This window comes from Telopea speciosissima, chromosome 7, assembly GCF_018873765.1.
Source record: "Telopea speciosissima isolate NSW1024214 ecotype Mountain lineage chromosome 7, Tspe_v1, whole genome shotgun sequence".
Lineage (NCBI taxonomy): Eukaryota > Viridiplantae > Streptophyta > Magnoliopsida > Proteales > Proteaceae > Telopea > Telopea speciosissima.
The window spans coordinates 16,999,036-17,017,165 of record NC_057922.1 but is presented as its reverse complement, the minus strand read 5'-3'; the positions used below and the strand labels follow the sequence as shown (position 1 = coordinate 17,017,165).

The window sequence follows — 18,130 nt, the reverse complement described above, 5'->3', positions numbered from 1 at the left end:
ATTATACCAAATGTGCTATGGAAGATGAAACAATTGACTTATTTTCGTTGTCTCAATACCTATGGTTTGAGTTGTCATACTCACGATAACAAACCTTTGCTATTGGTTGGACTGAAGAATCTCTCGACTCTGGTGCTTCCGTGGAACAAAGAGTTGCAGCTGGAATATTCTCTACCAACATTGGCAATTCTTAAAAAATTGCGTTTATATGACATCGACAATGCTGAAACTGTTATGCGTCTATTATATAGATGCAGATGGGATCGCCTCCAATGCTTGAGTTTGCACTTTCGGATTCCCTTTCATAATTACATTCGTATTTCCTTTCCATCAATTTCTAGTTACGGCTGCTTATGGAAAATGCATCTATCAGGAGAGCTAAAGAAATTACCATCGTACTTCCCACCAAATCTAACTAAGCTTTTGTTGGAATCGGATAAGTTGAAAGAAGATCCAATTCCAACTTTGGAAACGATAACAAACTTGGAAAGTCTTCTGTTATATTCTGATGGTTACGGGATCACCAAATATTGTTTCTCAGCAAAGGGATTTGGAAGACTTCGATACTTACGACTTGGATTTTTATATAACTTGGAGGAATTGGAAGTGGAGAACGGAGCATTGCCATGTCTTGTTCATCTACAAATCAAGGATTGTGAAAGGTTAAGAATGCTTCCTGAACGATTAAGATTCATCACTACCCTCAAGAAATTGGAGGTAATAGACATGCCTGACAGATTCAGCAGAAGGCTCCGAAAATATGGGGAGGATTGTTACAAAATCCAACACATACCCTCTGTCACAATACAACGCACTTGACTTCTCTTTTGCTGCTTCAAAGAAGCAATTGGAGTTTGCTGCATTATCTCTACTGTGCTTTATAGGTACTCTCTCTCTCTCTCTGTCTCTCTCTCTCTCTCTCTCTCTCTGTTGATTTTATTTTCTTATACGAAACTAAGTATTTATCTGTGGATGCTAAGTCACTTCCTTGCTTTCTGCAAAGATGTCAAACAATTGGATTTGTTCCAGGACAGGGTACAAGAATTATTATCCGCGGCCGTAATTGCAGCGCTGCTGTACTCATCGTGCGGCGCTGCAGGTGCCATGTGTACACAGTGGCCCCCACATGATACACCTGCAGCGCCGCACGATGAGTACAGCAGCGCTGCAGTTACAACAGCGGATAAAAATCCTGTGGCCTTTGGTGCTTGGGGTGCTCTGGTCTCTCTCCCACTCTTGTCCATTGTTTCTCCCATTTTATAGCCTTGTTTCTAAATGATCCAGTAGTAGACAACTCATGGTGCCTTATTGGTATTTATGCCCCACCTTCCATTGCTTATCAAGCTGAATTTTGGGGGAAAATTACATTGTTTTTTATCTTCTCTTTCTATTCCCTTTTTCCTAATTTTGGTCTTGCTGAACTGCCTTTGTTAGTGTCCTATTCTAGTTGGTCAAACAAACAAAATCCACCAAATCTCATCAAGAAAGCTCTTGATGGGGTTTTAGTAATCCAGCTTGGATCTCCTTGTGGGATGCAACTCTTCATTCTCTCCCTTCTTTCGGCATTGACCATAACCCAATTCTGCTTAAAACTAACCAACCTAGGCAATCTTTTGAAAAAGAAGTTCATTTTCTGGCAACTTGGTTTAAAAACCCAGAGTTTCATGAGTTTCTGGTTTCTAAATGGAAAGGTCTCAGTAACCAAAATTTGATTGTTCAGCTAAATGGAGTTATGATGTATTTTAAGCACTGGAATAGAGAAGTGTTTGGACATTTATTTCCTCTAAAAGAATCTCTCTTTAAGCCTGGAATTGGAACACAAGGATGTGAAGAAAGACGAATTCCAATTACCGAAACCCGCTTCTACAAATAATGAAAATAAAATTTCCACTAGCCCAAGACTCACAACCGAAAAATTGAAGAAGAACAATAATATTACTCTAATAGGATGAGAGAAGATAAACTTTTTCAGATACAGAGATGTTGGGCAATGATGACAAGCTTGCACACAAGGTAATATGGTTGATTGATTGATTCGATTGAATGGAGAAATGGGGTTCTTTATAGGTAAGTGAAAGGAGAAGATCAAGGCAATTGACCAACTTCCAAGATTGAAGTTATGTGAACCGAGAGATATGAATGGAGGTGGAACTTGGAAATGATGATAGGATGGGAAAGGGTCACTCAATGGAATGGATGCTCACATGGGAAAGGAAGGCTTACGTTGGGAAATAGGGACATAAGAAAGAGGTTTTGACTAGGGAAATGGATGGGTGGAGGGTGATGTGGGAAATGTGCAAGCAAGCTCAAATATCAAGGCACACACACAAAATACATAAATTCCTCACTACATCTCTCAAAAATAAAAATAGATAATTCCAAAAGTTAAACTTTAAGATTTAACACTCCCCTTAAAGTGAACTTTTGGAAACAAGCCCAAGTTTGGCTCAAAGATTTTCAAACGGTCCTTTTGAGAGTGACTTTGTGAAGAATATCAGCAACATTTTCTTTGCTCCGTACCTCCAATACATCAATGGACCCATCAAGGACCTTCTCGCGAATAAAATGATGCTCAATCTCAATATGTTTGGTTCTTGCGTGACACACCGGATTAGTAGCAAGTTTGATGGCGCTTTGATTGTCACCAAGAATAACAGTGATTTGTGAATGGGTGCATAAACATCTTCGATGAGCCGACGAAGCCAAATACATTCTTGGGCAGCAAGTGTGGATGCCTTATACTCCGCTTCCGTAGTAGAAAGAGAAATTGAATCTTGCTTTTGCTGCACCATGAAACACATCCTGAGCCACAAAAGAACACATACCAGTAGATCTTCGATCATCTAAGTCACCACCAAAATCAGCATCCAAACCCAAGTAGAGAAAAACAGTTCCTTTGTTATAAAGGATTCCCATGTCACAAGTGGTATTCACATACTTCAAAATTTGCTTCACAGCATCCAAATGTGGTTTCCGTGGTTCTTGCATATAGCGACTAACCAACCCAACGGAAAGGCAATATCCGGTCTTGTAATAGTCAAGTAGATGAGACTACCAACAAGAGCGCGATAATGATGGGGATCGGAAGAAGCTTACCTTCCTTACGCCTAATCTTTATGTTGGCATCAAGAGGAGTAGAGCACAGCTTGCTTGAATTAATCCCAAATCTTTCAATAAGCTTTTTGGCATATCCCTTTTGAGATAGAAAAATGCCATCATTCACCTTTTCTACTTCCAAGCCAAGGAAATGATTTAGTTCACCCAAATCTTTCATTTCAAACCGAATAGAGAGTTCAGCCCTAAGCTTTGCAACCTCCCCTTCATCATTGCCAGTAATAATCATATCATCCACATACAATAAGACAATCATGTGTAGTGATTCACCTTCTTAACAAAAAGACTAGAATCTGAGTTAGAAGCAAAATATCCACAAAAATGTAAGTACTCGACAATCTTTCCATACCAAGCCCTTGGAGCCTGCTTTAACCCATAAAGAGCTTTCTTGAGTTTGCGACATGATTAGGATGAGAAATGGAAACATACCCAGGTGGCTGGTCCATGTAAATGTCCTTTTCAATTTCACCATATAAGAAAGCATTTTTACATCAAATTGCCATAGCTTCCATCCAAGAGATGCCGCCAAGGAGATCACAACTCGAACAGAAGTCATCTTTGCTACGGATTGAAGGTTTCCTCATAATCTTCTCCATATCTTTGAGAAAAACCCCTTGCCACAAGTCTTGCTTTGAACCAATCAGCACTTCCATCCGACTTCCTTTTTATTTTGAACACCCATTTACAAGTAACGGGTTTCACGTCCTTGGGCTTTGGCACTAGGTCCCAAGTTTCATTTTTCATGAGAGCTTGCATTTCTTCATTCATTGCAACCACCCATTCTTGAACACCTTTTTCTTCATCAAAAGAAGAAGGTTCATTTTCATAAATAGGTCCAAAAATAAACACTCAATAGTACTTACCAAGTTGCCATCCCGATATCTGATCGGTTTGACAACTTGCCTTCCGACTTGTGACTTTTGGAGCATTTGCTACCTCCATAGTAGCATCCTCCTCTTCTTGTGCAGCATGAAAATTATTTTCACTCCCCTATCTTCATGCTCTCCTATAGTGAAGAAGAAGAACTACTAGTCATCACCGGTGATGATGATTGACTAGACACTATAGGACTGAGGATGTGATTGGCAAGCTAATTGCCATTTCTTGTTTGCTCTCCATTGTTACTGAAGCACCACAATTACCAAGGGTAGCACCACCTGGGCTATAATAAGAAGAGATTTCATCAAAGTTACATCACGAGAAACTTTAAATTTGTGAGTTTCTGGATCCATGCATTTCCACCCTTTTCTTCTTTCATCATAACCAATGAAGATACATTTTTTCGCCTTGGCATCCAATTTATACCTTTGTGAATCTGGAATGTGAATATAACAAATCGAACCAAAGACCTTAAAGTCTTTCACATTAGGCTTTTCCTTATACATCATCTCATATGGAGACTTCATCTTAATTGGGCTAAGAGGAACCCGATTGATAACATAAGCTGCACATGCCATACCTTCGTCCCATAAGGGTTTGGGTAAATTTTTGCCATATAGCCAGCTTTTGCATGTCTCCGAAATGTGCCGAATCTTCCTCTCGGCCACGCCATTTTGCTGAGATGTGTTGGCACATGTGAATTGCCTTTGAATACCATGTTTACTACAAAAGAGCTCAAACTCATCAGAGGTAAACTCTCCCCCATTATCGGTCCTCAATCGCTTGATTTTTCTATCAAGCTCACCTTCAACTTTTTCTTTAAACTCCTTGAACCTGGAGAAAACATCTAATTTTTCTTTGACAAAGTATACCCATGTGAACTGGGTAAAATCATCAATAAATATTAACATATAGCGGAAGCCCGAAAAAGTAGGTGTGCGTGAAGGACCCATCAAATCACTATGAATAAGATCCAATGGTGATTTAAATCTAGTGAGAGACCTATCAAAAGGTAGGCGATGTGCCTTACCAAATTGACATCCCTCACAAACTACTCCATTACCGAAGGTGGTAAGGTGAGGTAACCCATCAACTAGATTTTTATTCACCATGACTTTTAATTTATCCATACTTAGATGCCCCAATCTAGCATGCCAAAGTGAAGTATTATCATTTGTGCTCATCTTATCAACATAAGAAGTAGAGGCTGATAATACAAATAAATCTTTACTCTCTTACCGGTATGAACAACGTCCGCCTCAAGTTGGGAGATATTCGAAGAAACTTGACGTCTTTAGGCCCGAACAAGACATAGTGGCGGAATCCACGCATTACTCACTCGAGAACAAATTCTTTTTCATCCCTGGTACATGGTACACACTTTTGATGTGATTGGATCATGATCAACACCTTTGAAGATGATAGTGCCTTCTTTCTCCACCGGATGAACGGTGTTGTCCACGGTGACAACAGCATCATTACCTTCATAGTGTTGAAGGCTAGAGAAGTTGGAGTCGTCGCGGTTAGATGATGACCACATCCGAGTCCACGATCCAATCGGTCTTGTAATTGATAGTGGCACAAGCATCAATTGAGGTAGTTTCGCTACAAGGCAACTACCCCAATCTTCTTCAGATTTGTCATTCTTTTCAGCTACATGGCCACCCTTTAATTTCACTCTACAGATTCTTCTTTATATGTCCAAGCTTACCACACCGGTAACATTTGAAACTTTTTTTGTTTGAATTCCCTTTGCTTAAGGATTCTCCATCATCTCCATCTTTTTTCTTCTCTTTTTCATTCTTGCAATTTTTCTTACTTCCCGAGAATAATGCATCACCTTCTCATCTAGAAATTGAACAACCCACCATTTGTTGAGCTAGAGACTCTTGAGAAGAAAGAAGATTCTCTAACTCTACCAAGGATGGCTCTTGAGCCCACCCTTGAATAGATGTAATGAACGGGATATATTCCTTCTTTAAACCACGAATGATATGACGTTTCATTCGTGACTCAGAAATTGGTTCTTCCGGATCGAGAGAGGAAATTTCAGAACAAAGGTTCTTAATCTTTAAGAAAAATTGAGAAATGGAAAGATTACCTTGAGAACTATTGGCCAACTCATTCTCCAATAATTGTAACCGAGCAACATTCTTTTTATTGAACAACCCATTGAGGGTGTTCCATATATCAGATGCCGTCCTACACCCAATGATATGATCAAACAAATCATGAGCAATAGACCTCTTCAAAATGAACTCGGCCTTTGCATTAGAAATCTTCCATTTCTTCAATGCATCGGCATTTTCTTCCGTGGCTTCTGGTGCCACTCTAGTATCACCACCAACAACCTCCCACAAGTCTTCACCAAGAAGGTAAGACTCCATGCATGACCGCCATACCTTGTAATTGGATTGATTGAGAGCCTCAATACCAAGCCCGACAACCCTTCCACTTGAATCCATTTTGGAGCAGCAATTGAGCTTCTTCACCAAGAGAATCTTGAAGACACCAAGCTACCACTCTTGTAGCTCTGATACCATGTGAAGAAAGACGAATTCCAATTACAAACCCGCTTCTACAAATAGTGAAAATAAAATTTCCACTAGCCCAAGACTCACAACCGAAAAATTGAAGAAGAACAATAATATTACTCCAATAGGATGAGAGAAGATAAACTTTTTCAGATACAGAGATGTTGGGCAATGATGACAAGCTTGCACACAAGGTAATATGGTTGATTGATTGATTCGATTGAATGGAGAAATGGGGTTCTTTATAGGTAAGTGAAAGGAGAAGATCAAGGCAATTGACCAACTTCCAAGATTGAAGTTATGTGAACCGAGAGATATGAATGGAGGTGGAACTTGGAAATGATGATAGGATGGGAAAGGGTCATTCAATGGAATGGATGCTCACATGGGAAAGGAAGGCTTACGTTGGGAAATAGGGACATAAGAAAGAGGTTTTGACTAGGGAAATGGATGGGTGAAGGGTGATGTGGGAAATGTGCAAGCAAGCTCAAATATCAAGGCACACACACAAAATACATAAATTCCTCACTACATCTCTCAAAAATAAAAAAACAGATAATTCCAAAAGTTAAACTTTAAGATTTAACAAAGGAGCCTTTCCCTGATTCTACAACTAAGCTAACAGAGATTTCCAATAACCTACATTGGCTCCTTGGAGCTGAACAACTTTTTTGGCTCAAAAAATCCAGGCACCTTTATATCAATGAGGGGGACCCCGATACTAAGTACTATTGTTCTATTGCTAATATGAATCTTAGGAAAAATTCAATTGTTTGCCTAAAGAATTCACATGGTTCCTTTGTTTTTTATGTGCCTTCTTTAGAAAAAAAATCTTTACAGACCATTTGCATAATATATTTATTACATCTAACCCTTTAAAAATCCAAAATTTATTGAAAGTTTGTTACGAGTGGTTTCTGACGAGGAAAATGGTGCTTGAACATCTATTCCTTTTGAGGATGAGGTCAATTTGTTGGTTTCAGCATTGGAGCTTATAAATCTCTGATGATGGCTACTAGCTGTTTTCTATCAGCATTCCTTCGATTATGAAAATTCCTTTTCTTACAACATCCCATCAGGATTTCTAGATTTTCTCACAGTAAGTCCAGTACTTTGTCTACTAGGGTGGGAGCTAATTGTGTACAATCCATCCATCCTCGTAATGGCACTTTTGAGAATAATCAGTTTGAAATTTTATTTTGGAAGTTTCTTATTTACCCTAAATTTTGGTTATTTTGTGGAAAGTTTTAGATGGTGGAGTGCATACTAGATGTAAGTTATCTTGGTTTATCAATATGGACCCCTCTTGTGGTTTTCGTTCAGCTGATAGTGAAACTGATTGGCATCTGTTTATTTCTTGCCCTTTTACTAATAGAATTCGGGCTGTAGAACCCCGGAGTACCTCTAAGCTCAAACAATCTATGATTTGGTTCTTTCTTTTTTCAGTAACTCTTCTATTACTCAACATGATAAAAAAAAAAAATTTATTTCCGTAGCATCTATTAGTTTTTATTTTATTTGGATTGCTTGTAACACTTCTATTTTCAACACTGTCTCTCCCAATCCATCTGTCATTATGGCCAACATTATTCGATGGATCCATAATATGAATATCTACAATTGTCATCCTCCAACATCAATAGTATCATCACCTCTTCCCTATATCTATCTCTTGATGATTATTTGTATCTATCCACCACTGATCATCCAATAATTATTTATAACGGGAGTATAAAAATCATAAAACTCAAGAGACTGGTTGGGCTTATGTAATCTTGTTTAACAAACAATTTGTATTTGCATCCATGGATTTTGAATTTGCTGGATGTCCACAGGAAGTAGAAGAAAGGATTTTGCAGCAAGGAACAAGGAGGAATGTCATTGGACTGCGTAACCATCAACATCTGGACCGATTATCAGGAATTTGCAAACTGGGTAGGATAGTTCACTGCTTTTAGATGACCATGGTAACTGTTTTCTCTATGACTGGATGTTAACGCTTTAAGTCTTTTTGTTCTGTACATGTATTTAAGTAGGATAAATGTTTGATCTCAATAGCTCACAGATTGGCTAATAAAGCCAGATCTGAAAAACATGGAGAGTATATATGTGGACATGAATTCTGCTCTTTTTTCCTTCGTAATTTATATTTGATTTTCGCTTAAAAAATCTATTGGCTATGCTGGTTTTGCCAAAAATCACTCGAATTGACCAATTGATGGAAACATTTGAGAACAAAGCAATTGATATATTATAGTAGGTTTAGTTTTTTAAGAAGTTTTCTTCCATGGTGGATGAAGGAAAAATACACCCATCTAAGGTCATAAATGCTCTACCCCTACTGTATGAAGTCAATAATACCCTCCATGCTTCCCCGATACCCTTTGCACACCATCCAAACCCCTCGATCAAAGGAGATAAAGTGAAACTGCCTCCTTGTTTTTTATGAGTTTCAACCAAAACAAAACTAATCACACTACCTTTCATCTATGCACACAAAAACAAAAAGACATTTATACAACTTAGAAAATGATAATGAGGGTTGGGGGGAGAGAGAAGGAATAAAAGTTGCCCGGGTCAATAAAAGAGGCAGGTCTGTTTGTCAACCCCTAATTCCCCAATGAGCATAAAGTAATGTGAAAACAAAAATATGGGATATGGATGGCTTCCATAATTTAAAGTTTTTTGTCTACAATCTCATAACCAAGCACATGAACTCTAATCTAATGGGCTGGGCGGGAAATGACATACAGACAATGGTTACCCCACCACCCATCTTCCATTTCAATGATCCAAAGCCTACTGCTATAAACACCCAGATCTCCCTTCTCCTGTTGACCCACTCTCTTTTTGCCTTTTCTGATCAAGAAGAAGAAAATGGGAAGAAATCTGGCTCTCTTGCTATGCTTCTCTAGCCTCCTCGTTGGATTAACAGTTGCAGACTGGAAAATCTTGAACCAGAGGATATGGAAGAACAACAATGGATTGAAGATCACCCTCAAGAACTACTGTGAGGCTTGGAGGATAAATGCAGAGCTTCACAACATTCGCAACTTCGAGATTATCCCTGAAGAATGCACTAACTACATTGGCAAGTACATGAGCTCCACTCAGTACAAGGTGGACTCTGAGATGGCCCTAGAAGAGTGCACCATCTATCTTAGCAACACCTTCACCTCTACGGGTGATGATAGGGATTCATGGATTTTCGGTGTCGATGATACCCTCCTCTCCAATGTTCCTTACTTCAAGAACCATCATAACGGGTAGCTGCTAATCTCTTCTTATAAATCTCTTCCACCATTTCTCTTAATTCTCTTTATCAGATCCAACTTCTCAGCTTTATCACAGTAGATCATCTCATCTTATGACATTCAGGACTGCAAGTGGGTTACTTTTCCTTCTTGCCCATTTAGTGACTTGGTTATTCTTTTTTGGGTTCAGGGGTGAGAAGTTAAACATAACCTCCTTTGGAGAATGGATGAGAGAGAGGAAGGCTCCAGCTCTTGAGCATACATTGAACCTCTTCAATGAGATAAAGGAAAAGGGAATTAAGATCTTTCTGATTTCTTCAAAGGGAGAGCACCTAAGGGACGCCACCATTGACAACCTCTTCAAGGTTGGTTACAGTGGTTGGTATGGTCTCATACCAAGGTTGGTAGAACTCTACTCCTGCACTTTGTTTTAATGGATTTTAGTTCATTTCTTGATTCTCTTCTCAAGATCATTTCTGTTCATTCATTAAAATGACTCTTTTTTACAACATTATAATAGGAGTGATGAGGACAACTGCAAGACCGTGCAACAGTACAAAGCAGAGCAAAGGAAGGTGCTGATGAGTAAGGGTTACCGTATTTGGGGAATGATTGGATCCCAGTGGAGCAGCCTCTTGGGACTTCCCATTGCGAGGAGAACATTTAAGCTTCCCAATTCCTTATACTACCATCCTTGAAAAACACCCACTTTTCATGATTCATCAACCACTGTGCCAAACAATGGTTTGAATTTCAAGAGTTTAAATTCCCAGCTGAAATAGTGGAAAGGGGAGAAGATTACCACTCAAATACAAACTCTTACATACCCAAAACAAAACAAAACAAAATTGTTCAGTAAATAACTGAGAAATTTAAGCTGCTTTGGAACCAATTAGTACTGGCCATAATTAATTTTGTTCGATTTGGAGGAAACCCAATAATTTGTATGGATATGGGTGGAAGTTATCCATTAATTAACTACATCTTATAACCATTCATACTCCTCTCTCATGGCTACTCACTCCCAGTTCCCATAATACAACTCCCTTACATATTAAAATATTCAAATATTAATACAAATTAATCAACACGTAACACGATCACAAATGAGGGTGGAGATGAACGATAAAGAAGAGAAGAAGCAAGAGAGTCGAAGGGATATAATTCTCACAGGTTTAAGTCAACCATCAAAGTTGTCATTCTCTTGAAAAAAAAAAAAAAAAGTAAACTCAAGTTTTTTTTTCCCCCTCAATACAGCAATGCACAAGGTGTAATATATGTAACTAAAGTTTGGAGAGGATTCGATAAGCTAGTAGCATACATCTATCTGTTTTTTAAATAGTGGCATACACCTATCACTAGGTTGGACACAGGAAGGCAAGGGGTTTTTTTCCAAAGGAGAAAAAGAGAGAGGATGAAACATGTTAGGCATCCTGGTGCCGTGCCCAACATTTTCCCTTAAATTTAAACATTGGAGATATTTATGGCAGTGTCCGACTTGTTGACCTTATATAACATCCTCAACCCTAGATCACACCTACCTCACCTCACCTACACCAAATCAAATCTATATGAATCAATTAGATAAAACTTTAAATTGTGACATAATGATAGGTAAAGGTGTTAATTGGTTTGATTCATAGTATGAAGGGTAGAAATCAAAATCAAATCGTTTATTAAACGATTCCAATGTCCCAAGTGGCCAAGTTGAAGTCAATTAATAAACGGTTCTAGTTAATCGACTTTTAAATAGTTCTGATTAATGGGTTTTACTAGTGTCAGTTTTGATATTTTTTGTCAATTTGGATTTAAGAATTATGGACCACACCATCTAAGCCCAAATTGTTAATTAAGAAATAAAAACAATCTAAATATAATCACACCAAACTATATGTATCTAATATAAAATTTAAATAAATACTAAAGATATTATTAAGCTGTATTGGACCAGATGAACTAATAATGAATTTGTACACTCAACTTATGCCTTTTCAATCACACTAAATGACTGCCATTCCACTTGTAAAAAAAAAAATGATTGCTTCTCATGACCGAAAAAGGACACATAAGATTATCTATCCATAACTGTTCATTCTCCTTGGTTATCATCATCATCATCAGAAGAAGAAGAAGAAGAAAAATCAGAAGCAAAATATGGCAGAGTTTGTTGTGTCCTCTGTTGCACAATACCTTGGTGTCCTGCTAATTCAAGAAGCAGAATTTTTAGGAGGTATCACAGATCAGATTATGAAGATCCAAGATGATATGACGCGGATGCAATGCTTCTTAAAAGATGCAGATGCAAGAAAGGATGAAAGCCCAGTTGTTCATAATTGGGTTTCAGAAATCAGAGAGCTTGCATATGATGTGGAGAATGCTATAGATGCCTACATTCTAAAAGCAAAGTATGCAAGCTTCTTCAATCCAAACAAATTTATACAACTTCACAAAATTGGAAAGGAGATCGAAACGCTTCAATCCAAGATCCAGGACATTACTCGCAATGTAGAAACTTATGGCTTCATAAGGACTAGCAGCCAAGGAGAAGGAACAAGCTCTACTACAACTGAGCTGCGACAACAGAGGAGACAATCCTATTTGCACTCTTATAATGAAGTTGAAAATGTTATCGACAGAGAGGATAACATTAAGGTATTGGTTGCAGAGTTGATTAACAAGGAAGGCCCCCATCTGGTTTCCATTGTTGGGATTGGGGGACTTGGTAAAACTATGCTTGCCAAAATGGTTTACAATCATGTTAGGTGTCATTTTGATCGTTGTTCTTGGAATTATGTTTCCCCACAATTCCAAGGAGGACGATTCATTTTGCAGCAAATCATAAGGAACATTTGGCCTCAATATGGACTTGAGTCCTTGAATGATGGAGAATTGAAGAAGGAGCTTTACAAGGCATTGGAAGATAAGTGTTATCTGGTGGTCCTTGATGATATAACTAGCACAGAGGCATGGGATTTTCTGAAACCCGCTTTTCCGAAAGGAAAGATGGGAAGCAAAATAATGCTCACCACTAGAATCAAAGATATTGCCCTTTATGCAGATCCATTGGGTTTTCATCATGAACTTGCATGTTTAACACAGGAACAGAGTTGGGATCATTTCTTTGGAAGAATATTGCTTCAAATTCTTCTTCTTCTTCTTCTTCATACCCTCAAGAAGCTGAGAAGAAGGAGAAGTTGGGAAGGGAGATTATGAAAAATTTTGGAGGTCTACCTCTAGCCCTTGTTGTATTTGGAGGCATGCTAGCGATGAAGAAATCAATTCATGAATGGGAGATGGCAGCTAAGAACATCAGTAGCTGGTACATGAACAAAGCCCAACAACAACAACAAAATGGCGATGATGATGATGCTTCGTGGATATTGTCTCTAGGCTATCATGATTTACCTTCTTACTTAAAGCCATGCTTTCTCTACCTCAGCTTCTACCCAGAAGATACCAAAGTTGACAAAAGAGAATTGATTCAAATGTGGATAGCAGAAGGTTTTGTGCAGCACAATGGGCAAGAAACAACAAAGGAGGAAACAGGGGAAGAATACTTGCTTGAGTTGATTAACAGGTCAATGGTTGAAGTGGGAAAACAGAGCTTCCGCGGGAATGTCAGAACATGCGTTTTGCATACCTCAATGCGATACTAATGCTTGTGGAAGGCAAAAGAAGAGAATTTCCATTGTACTTATAATGATGGAAGCTCAACTACAGGGGATTCTTCTTCTTCTTCTTCTTCTTCCACTTCTGTGGCTACTCATCAAATGCGTAGGCATACCATCCAAATCACTTGTAACAGGTATGCTTCCTTGCAACAACACACAAGTAGTTCACATCTCCGTGCCTTGTCCTTATGGATGCCATAAAATCCAAAGGAATCCATTGTGACATTAGATTTCGTTTGCAAGAAATTCAATTTTCTTAGGGTCCTAATGCTTGAGCATATCTGGATTTATAGCTTGCCAAGAGCCATAGGGAAGTTGATTCATTTGAGATACTTGAAGTTGGGAGGGGCTCGCTAAATAAAGGTTCCATCAACCATAGGTAATTTACAGAACCTACAATTCCTTATCCTCAAAAACATAGAAAATTTTCCAAACGTGCTATGGAAGATGGAACAATTGACTTATTGTTCCATTGATGGGTCATATCTCATGTATACGAGGAATTACCCACCTAAAATGCGATTGCGACTGGATGGATTGAAGAAACTTTCGACTCTTATTCTTCCGTGGGAAAAAGAGTCTCGTCTGGAATATAATCTACAAAAATTGACCAATCTTCGGAAATTGGATATAAGTAGTATCTATGTTGATGATTTCAAGTCATTAAACCAGTTCTCGTTATCCAGATTGGATCACCTCCAATGCTTGCGTTTGGACTTTTTTGGCAGCAGATCGTCCAGTACTGATTCCTTTGATTTTGATTGGTCACCACTTTCTTATTGTCATAGCCTATCGAAATTAACTGTGTCTGGAAAAATGAAATTACCAAAGTTGGAAGAATTCCCACCAAATTTAAAAAACCTTTGGTTGTTGGCACCTGATTTGGAAGAAGATCCAATTCCAATTTTAGAAATGCTACCAAACTTAGACAATCTAAGGCATAGTATGCATGGTTCAATCACACAATGTTGCCTCTCCGCAAAAGGGTTTTCCAAGACTTTGATACCTACAAATTTATTACCCAAGAAACGTGAGGGAATTGAGAATGGAGAAGGGAACACTACCATGTCTTGGGCATCTGCAGATCATTAAATGCAATAGCTTAAGAATACTTCCTGAAGGATTAAGATTCATCACCACCCTCAAGAAATTGGAGGTCATAGGCATGCCACAGGAATTCAACCAAAGGCTTCGAGAAGAGAAGAAGCGAGAAGATGGGGATGATTGGCACAAAATCAAACACATACCCTTCATCATAATCGAAGACTAATTATCTTTATGTGTTATTTGACTCTCTTGCCTTTTCATTTATATGTTTTTGAGTTTTTCTTGGGATCCATGTTTGTATTTTATTGTTTGGATAGTGGAATTTTGGAAATTGTATCTTTATGGCTTTACTTTAAGGTTAAGAGGAAATTCTTTGTAACCAGAGGCGAGAGGAAAGATTTTGTAACCCTATTTTCCCATTGCTAGTGAAGTCCCACTCACCTCATCGTGGACGTAGGCATCTTGTCGAACCACGTATATTCTTGCGTTGTAGTTGTTTGATTGTTCTCTCTCTCTCTCTCTCTCTCTCTCTCTCTCTCTCTCTCTCTCTCTCTCTCTCTCTCTTAAGTCTATGATTGCACCAAAATTCCATAAATATTGCACATAAATTTATGTGTTGATGTTCTCTGTGCCGCAGTGCAGCTTACGTCTAGACACATGGGCTTGTCATTTAGAGGGGCAGAGTGGTCATTTCGCCCACCCCCACATGTGCGCCCCAACACAGAAAACATTTGGCCTAAATTTATATAACCATTCCATTAAGATAAGAAGTTACGCCAATGCACTTGAGGGAATTTAATCAACTAGTCATTCCATGAAATAACTCCCTCTAAAGCATCTTTGCATGGAGTATCAATCATTAAAGAATCTCAACAACTTGAACCCTCATTGAGCCATTTAAAAACTTGAAGCCTTAATTAATTTCCTCACAAGAACATCCAAATTAGAACAAGAAGGATGAATTCAATTTAAAATTGTATTTGTGAATAGATTCTAAATAGCACACTAAACAAGCTAAAAGATGTAACCATTGGATGTTATCTCCTAAGAGACCCTAAACAGGAATTGCATAAGAAATGCCATGAAGTTAATGAACTCGCAGTTCCAATGCAATGATGTGGGTCAGTGGTCACATTTAGATACAAGTTACTTAGAACTGGTAAGGGAGTGGGAAATTTATGAAAAAACCAAAAGATGAAGAACTTGATATGGTATGATTTCTATTTTAATTTCAGGGGGTGATTATTATTTTGGAAATTGTTTGGTTTGATTTTTGCATTTTTTTTCAGTGAAAAAGAAATCAAGTGGAATAGAAACTATTTCATTTGATGTCACCCTTTCTCTTTAATGAGCACATGATTAATTTGATGGGCAAAGTAGTATTTTAATGTTAAAAATAAAACACCACCATTTTTTTCTTTCCTAATGGTCTCACCACCACTACCTCACCACTGCCACCACCACCACCATCACCGCCACCACCCTTTCCAAACAAAAATTATAGATTCTCTATTTTCAGAAATTGAATTACCAAATGGAATTTTTTTATTCTTGAAATATTTCATATTGATACAATCAAAATAATTTCAATTTTTTGACCAAAAATCTATTTGTTGACTATTTCATGAAATCAACCCTCTTTGCCAACCTTTGAATTTTTATTTTTTTTTTAATATGTTAGGGTTTTCTTCTTGTCATTATGCGTAGTGAAGTCTAACTTTTCACGATTTACCACATGGCAGTACATGGGTTAGTCCATGTGGTAAGGACCAGGTAAGCACCTTATTAGTACAATGTCAGCTTAAAATGAGTGAAAAAAATAACTAAAAGTAAACAATAGGCCATTTTGTATTCTATATTCATCTCCATTTGATGGCATTTTGGTAATCTTACTAAAATTTTGAATTAGAGTTTGAAAGACTTTCCTTGCTTACTTTGGACTAAAATTTGACCATTGAGAAGTATGTGGGGTTTTTTTATCACATGGACCAATTCATGTACTCCCAAATACCAAATAGTGAAGTATTATATTTCACTAGACATAGTGACACCTTGAGAGACACAACTTTTTTATATTCACTGAGTCTGAGTTTGCATTCAAATTTGTGGACGGCCTATGCTTGCATAGTTGATAGTTGCACTTACATGGATGGCAAAGATATCAACTTGCTGTCCTTAGTCTGGAGAAACAATATTAAAGATTCTAAGTTACCATCAAGGTCATGCAAAACTTGGATCGCCACTGCCCATAAAAATTTCATTTGGTAAATTATACTAAAAACAAAATTGAAATAAGGGCAAGAGATAGTTGTCTGGTTCCATGGTGCGGGAGACAATGAGAATGTCTGCACGAGTATCAATATGGATGGAATTTTTAATTTTATAGACAGTTAGACAGTAATTTCATGTGCTTCTGTGTTTGGGTGCAAGAACCAAGCGACAAAGGCAGCGTTCTTTTTCCATAGGAAGTGAAATAGAATAACCATTTTTTATGAAAAATAAAAGAAAATTTTAACCAAAAAAAAAAAAAGAATTAGATAAATCATCCTCTAAAATAGAAGTTAACTTTAGGGTCTTTTTGGTATCATTTTTCATTTTGTTTTTGGCCTATTTAAAAAATATATATTATTGAAAACTATTTTGATCAAAAATTAAAAATTGTTTGGTAATTACTAAACACAATAGATTGTAAAATGAAAAATAAGTTTGGTAACTTTATAACATTTTTTAACAAATGGGCCCATGTCATGGGCATTGAAACTAAGCTTCTTTTTCTTCTTTTTTTTTCAAGAAATTGGCCCAAAGCCCTTATATATTTTAGTGGTAGGTGAAGAAATTCTCTTATCACCCATCTTCTTTCACAAATCAACTCCAAATCGTAAAAATGAAAAGAATTATGGAGAATAAAACATAACGGGTCAGAAATCCATCATTGTTCAAGCTTAAACAGATCAATGAACATGAAAGCTCATTCTTGTTACAGTTTCTAATCCATACAAGCACCCAAAAAACCTCTTTTCCCCTCATATATACATAAATCCTCCCTTGGTGTTCAAAGGATATCCAAGTAAGTATAACACAGATATTAAATTGACAAATTGGTGTTAAAACAATGAAAATAGAGAGAATTTGGGGCAAAAAAAGTAGAAAACCTAATGGGTTGATAAACCATAAATACTCGGGGCCAACCCCGATCTGCCACGTGGCATGGCATGAAGAGAGGACGACCCAGACTCGGCTACATCAAGACTCATCCGTTAGACTTAAGAGGAAGAGACCCAGTAGGTCACTCAAGGACCAAGGTCACCACACGAGTGGGCAATGGCATCACCACCCGGATTTACATCATCCTACCAGCGAAGGGATCTTATCCCAAAGGAGATGCACCTTACCCATGCACGACTCTCATGGATCTTATCCAACACTTGAGGAACACGCATTTCTATCTGCGAGGGAACTCCTTCCCTACCCAGACTCTACCTCCCAAGAGGAGGATCGAGATCTATTACGTGATGGACTCTCCTACCAAGGAAGCCTACCACCAACTACCTGGACTCTCCACACCGCCATATTCAGCTATAAATACCCAGGTATTCTACCCCATTGACCCATCTTGAATTCCAGTAATTCA

At 37.9% G+C, this 18,130-nt stretch overlaps 4 protein-coding genes across 4 annotated transcripts; 3 read left to right on the top strand and 1 right to left on the bottom strand.

The window, feature by feature from the left end:
- Window positions 1-24: 24 nt before the first annotated feature.
- On the top strand, window positions 25-863 carry LOC122668295 (probable disease resistance RPP8-like protein 2). The gene has a single exon (XM_043864882.1). It carries the CDS (start codon window positions 25-27, stop codon window positions 817-819), a length of 795 nt encoding a protein of 264 aa, XP_043720817.1. The 3' UTR covers window positions 820-863.
- A 1,873-nt stretch (window positions 864-2,736) lies between these two features.
- On the bottom strand, window positions 2,737-3,670 carry LOC122668294 (uncharacterized mitochondrial protein AtMg00810-like). Its single transcript, XM_043864881.1, has 3 exons — window positions 3,544-3,670; window positions 3,097-3,384; window positions 2,737-2,981 (listed from the first exon to the last, which is right to left on the bottom strand). Exons 1-3 carry the CDS (start codon window positions 3,668-3,670, stop codon window positions 2,737-2,739), a joined length of 660 nt encoding a protein of 219 aa, XP_043720816.1.
- A 5,694-nt stretch (window positions 3,671-9,364) lies between these two features.
- On the top strand, window positions 9,365-10,512 carry LOC122669941 (acid phosphatase 1-like). Its single transcript, XM_043866858.1, has 3 exons — window positions 9,365-9,793; window positions 9,972-10,181; window positions 10,302-10,512. The coding sequence occupies exons 1-3, from the start codon at window positions 9,405-9,407 to the stop codon at window positions 10,477-10,479; spliced, it is 777 nt and encodes a 258-aa protein (XP_043722793.1). The 5' UTR covers window positions 9,365-9,404; the 3' UTR covers window positions 10,480-10,512.
- Window positions 10,513-11,935: 1,423 nt separating this feature from the next.
- Window positions 11,936-13,529, top strand: LOC122668293 (putative disease resistance protein At1g50180). The gene is made up of 2 exons (XM_043864879.1): window positions 11,936-12,848; window positions 12,881-13,529. Exons 1-2 carry the CDS (start codon window positions 11,936-11,938, stop codon window positions 13,435-13,437), a joined length of 1,470 nt encoding a protein of 489 aa, XP_043720814.1. The 3' UTR covers window positions 13,438-13,529.
- The last annotated feature ends 4,601 nt before the right edge of the window (window positions 13,530-18,130 follow it).

Coding starts and splice junctions, on each gene's coding strand:
- LOC122669941 (XM_043866858.1), top strand. CDS start 9,405: ATGGGAAGAAATCTGGCTCTCTTGCTATGCTTCTCTAGCCTCCTCGTT. Junction 9,794..9,971: donor TTCAAGAACCATCATAACGG/GTAGCTGCTAAT, acceptor TTTTGGGTTCAG/GGGTGAGAAGTTAAACATAA. Junction 10,182..10,301: donor TGGTATGGTCTCATACCAAG/GTTGGTAGAACT, acceptor ACATTATAATAG/GAGTGATGAGGACAACTGCA.
- LOC122668294 (XM_043864881.1), bottom strand. CDS start 3,670: ATGACTTCTGTTCGAGTTGTGATCTCCTTGGCGGCATCTCTTGGATGG. Junction 3,385..3,543: donor TACATGGACCAGCCACCTGG/GTATGTTTCCAT, acceptor TTTGTTAAGAAG/GTGAATCACTACACATGATT. Junction 2,982..3,096: donor AAAGATTAGGCGTAAGGAAG/GTAAGCTTCTTC, acceptor GCTATATGCAAG/AACCACGGAAACCACATTTG.
- LOC122668295 (XM_043864882.1), top strand. CDS start 25: ATGAAACAATTGACTTATTTTCGTTGTCTCAATACCTATGGTTTGAGT.
- LOC122668293 (XM_043864879.1), top strand. CDS start 11,936: ATGGCAGAGTTTGTTGTGTCCTCTGTTGCACAATACCTTGGTGTCCTG. Junction 12,849..12,880: donor CCTTTATGCAGATCCATTGG/GTTTTCATCATG, acceptor TGTTTAACACAG/GAACAGAGTTGGGATCATTT.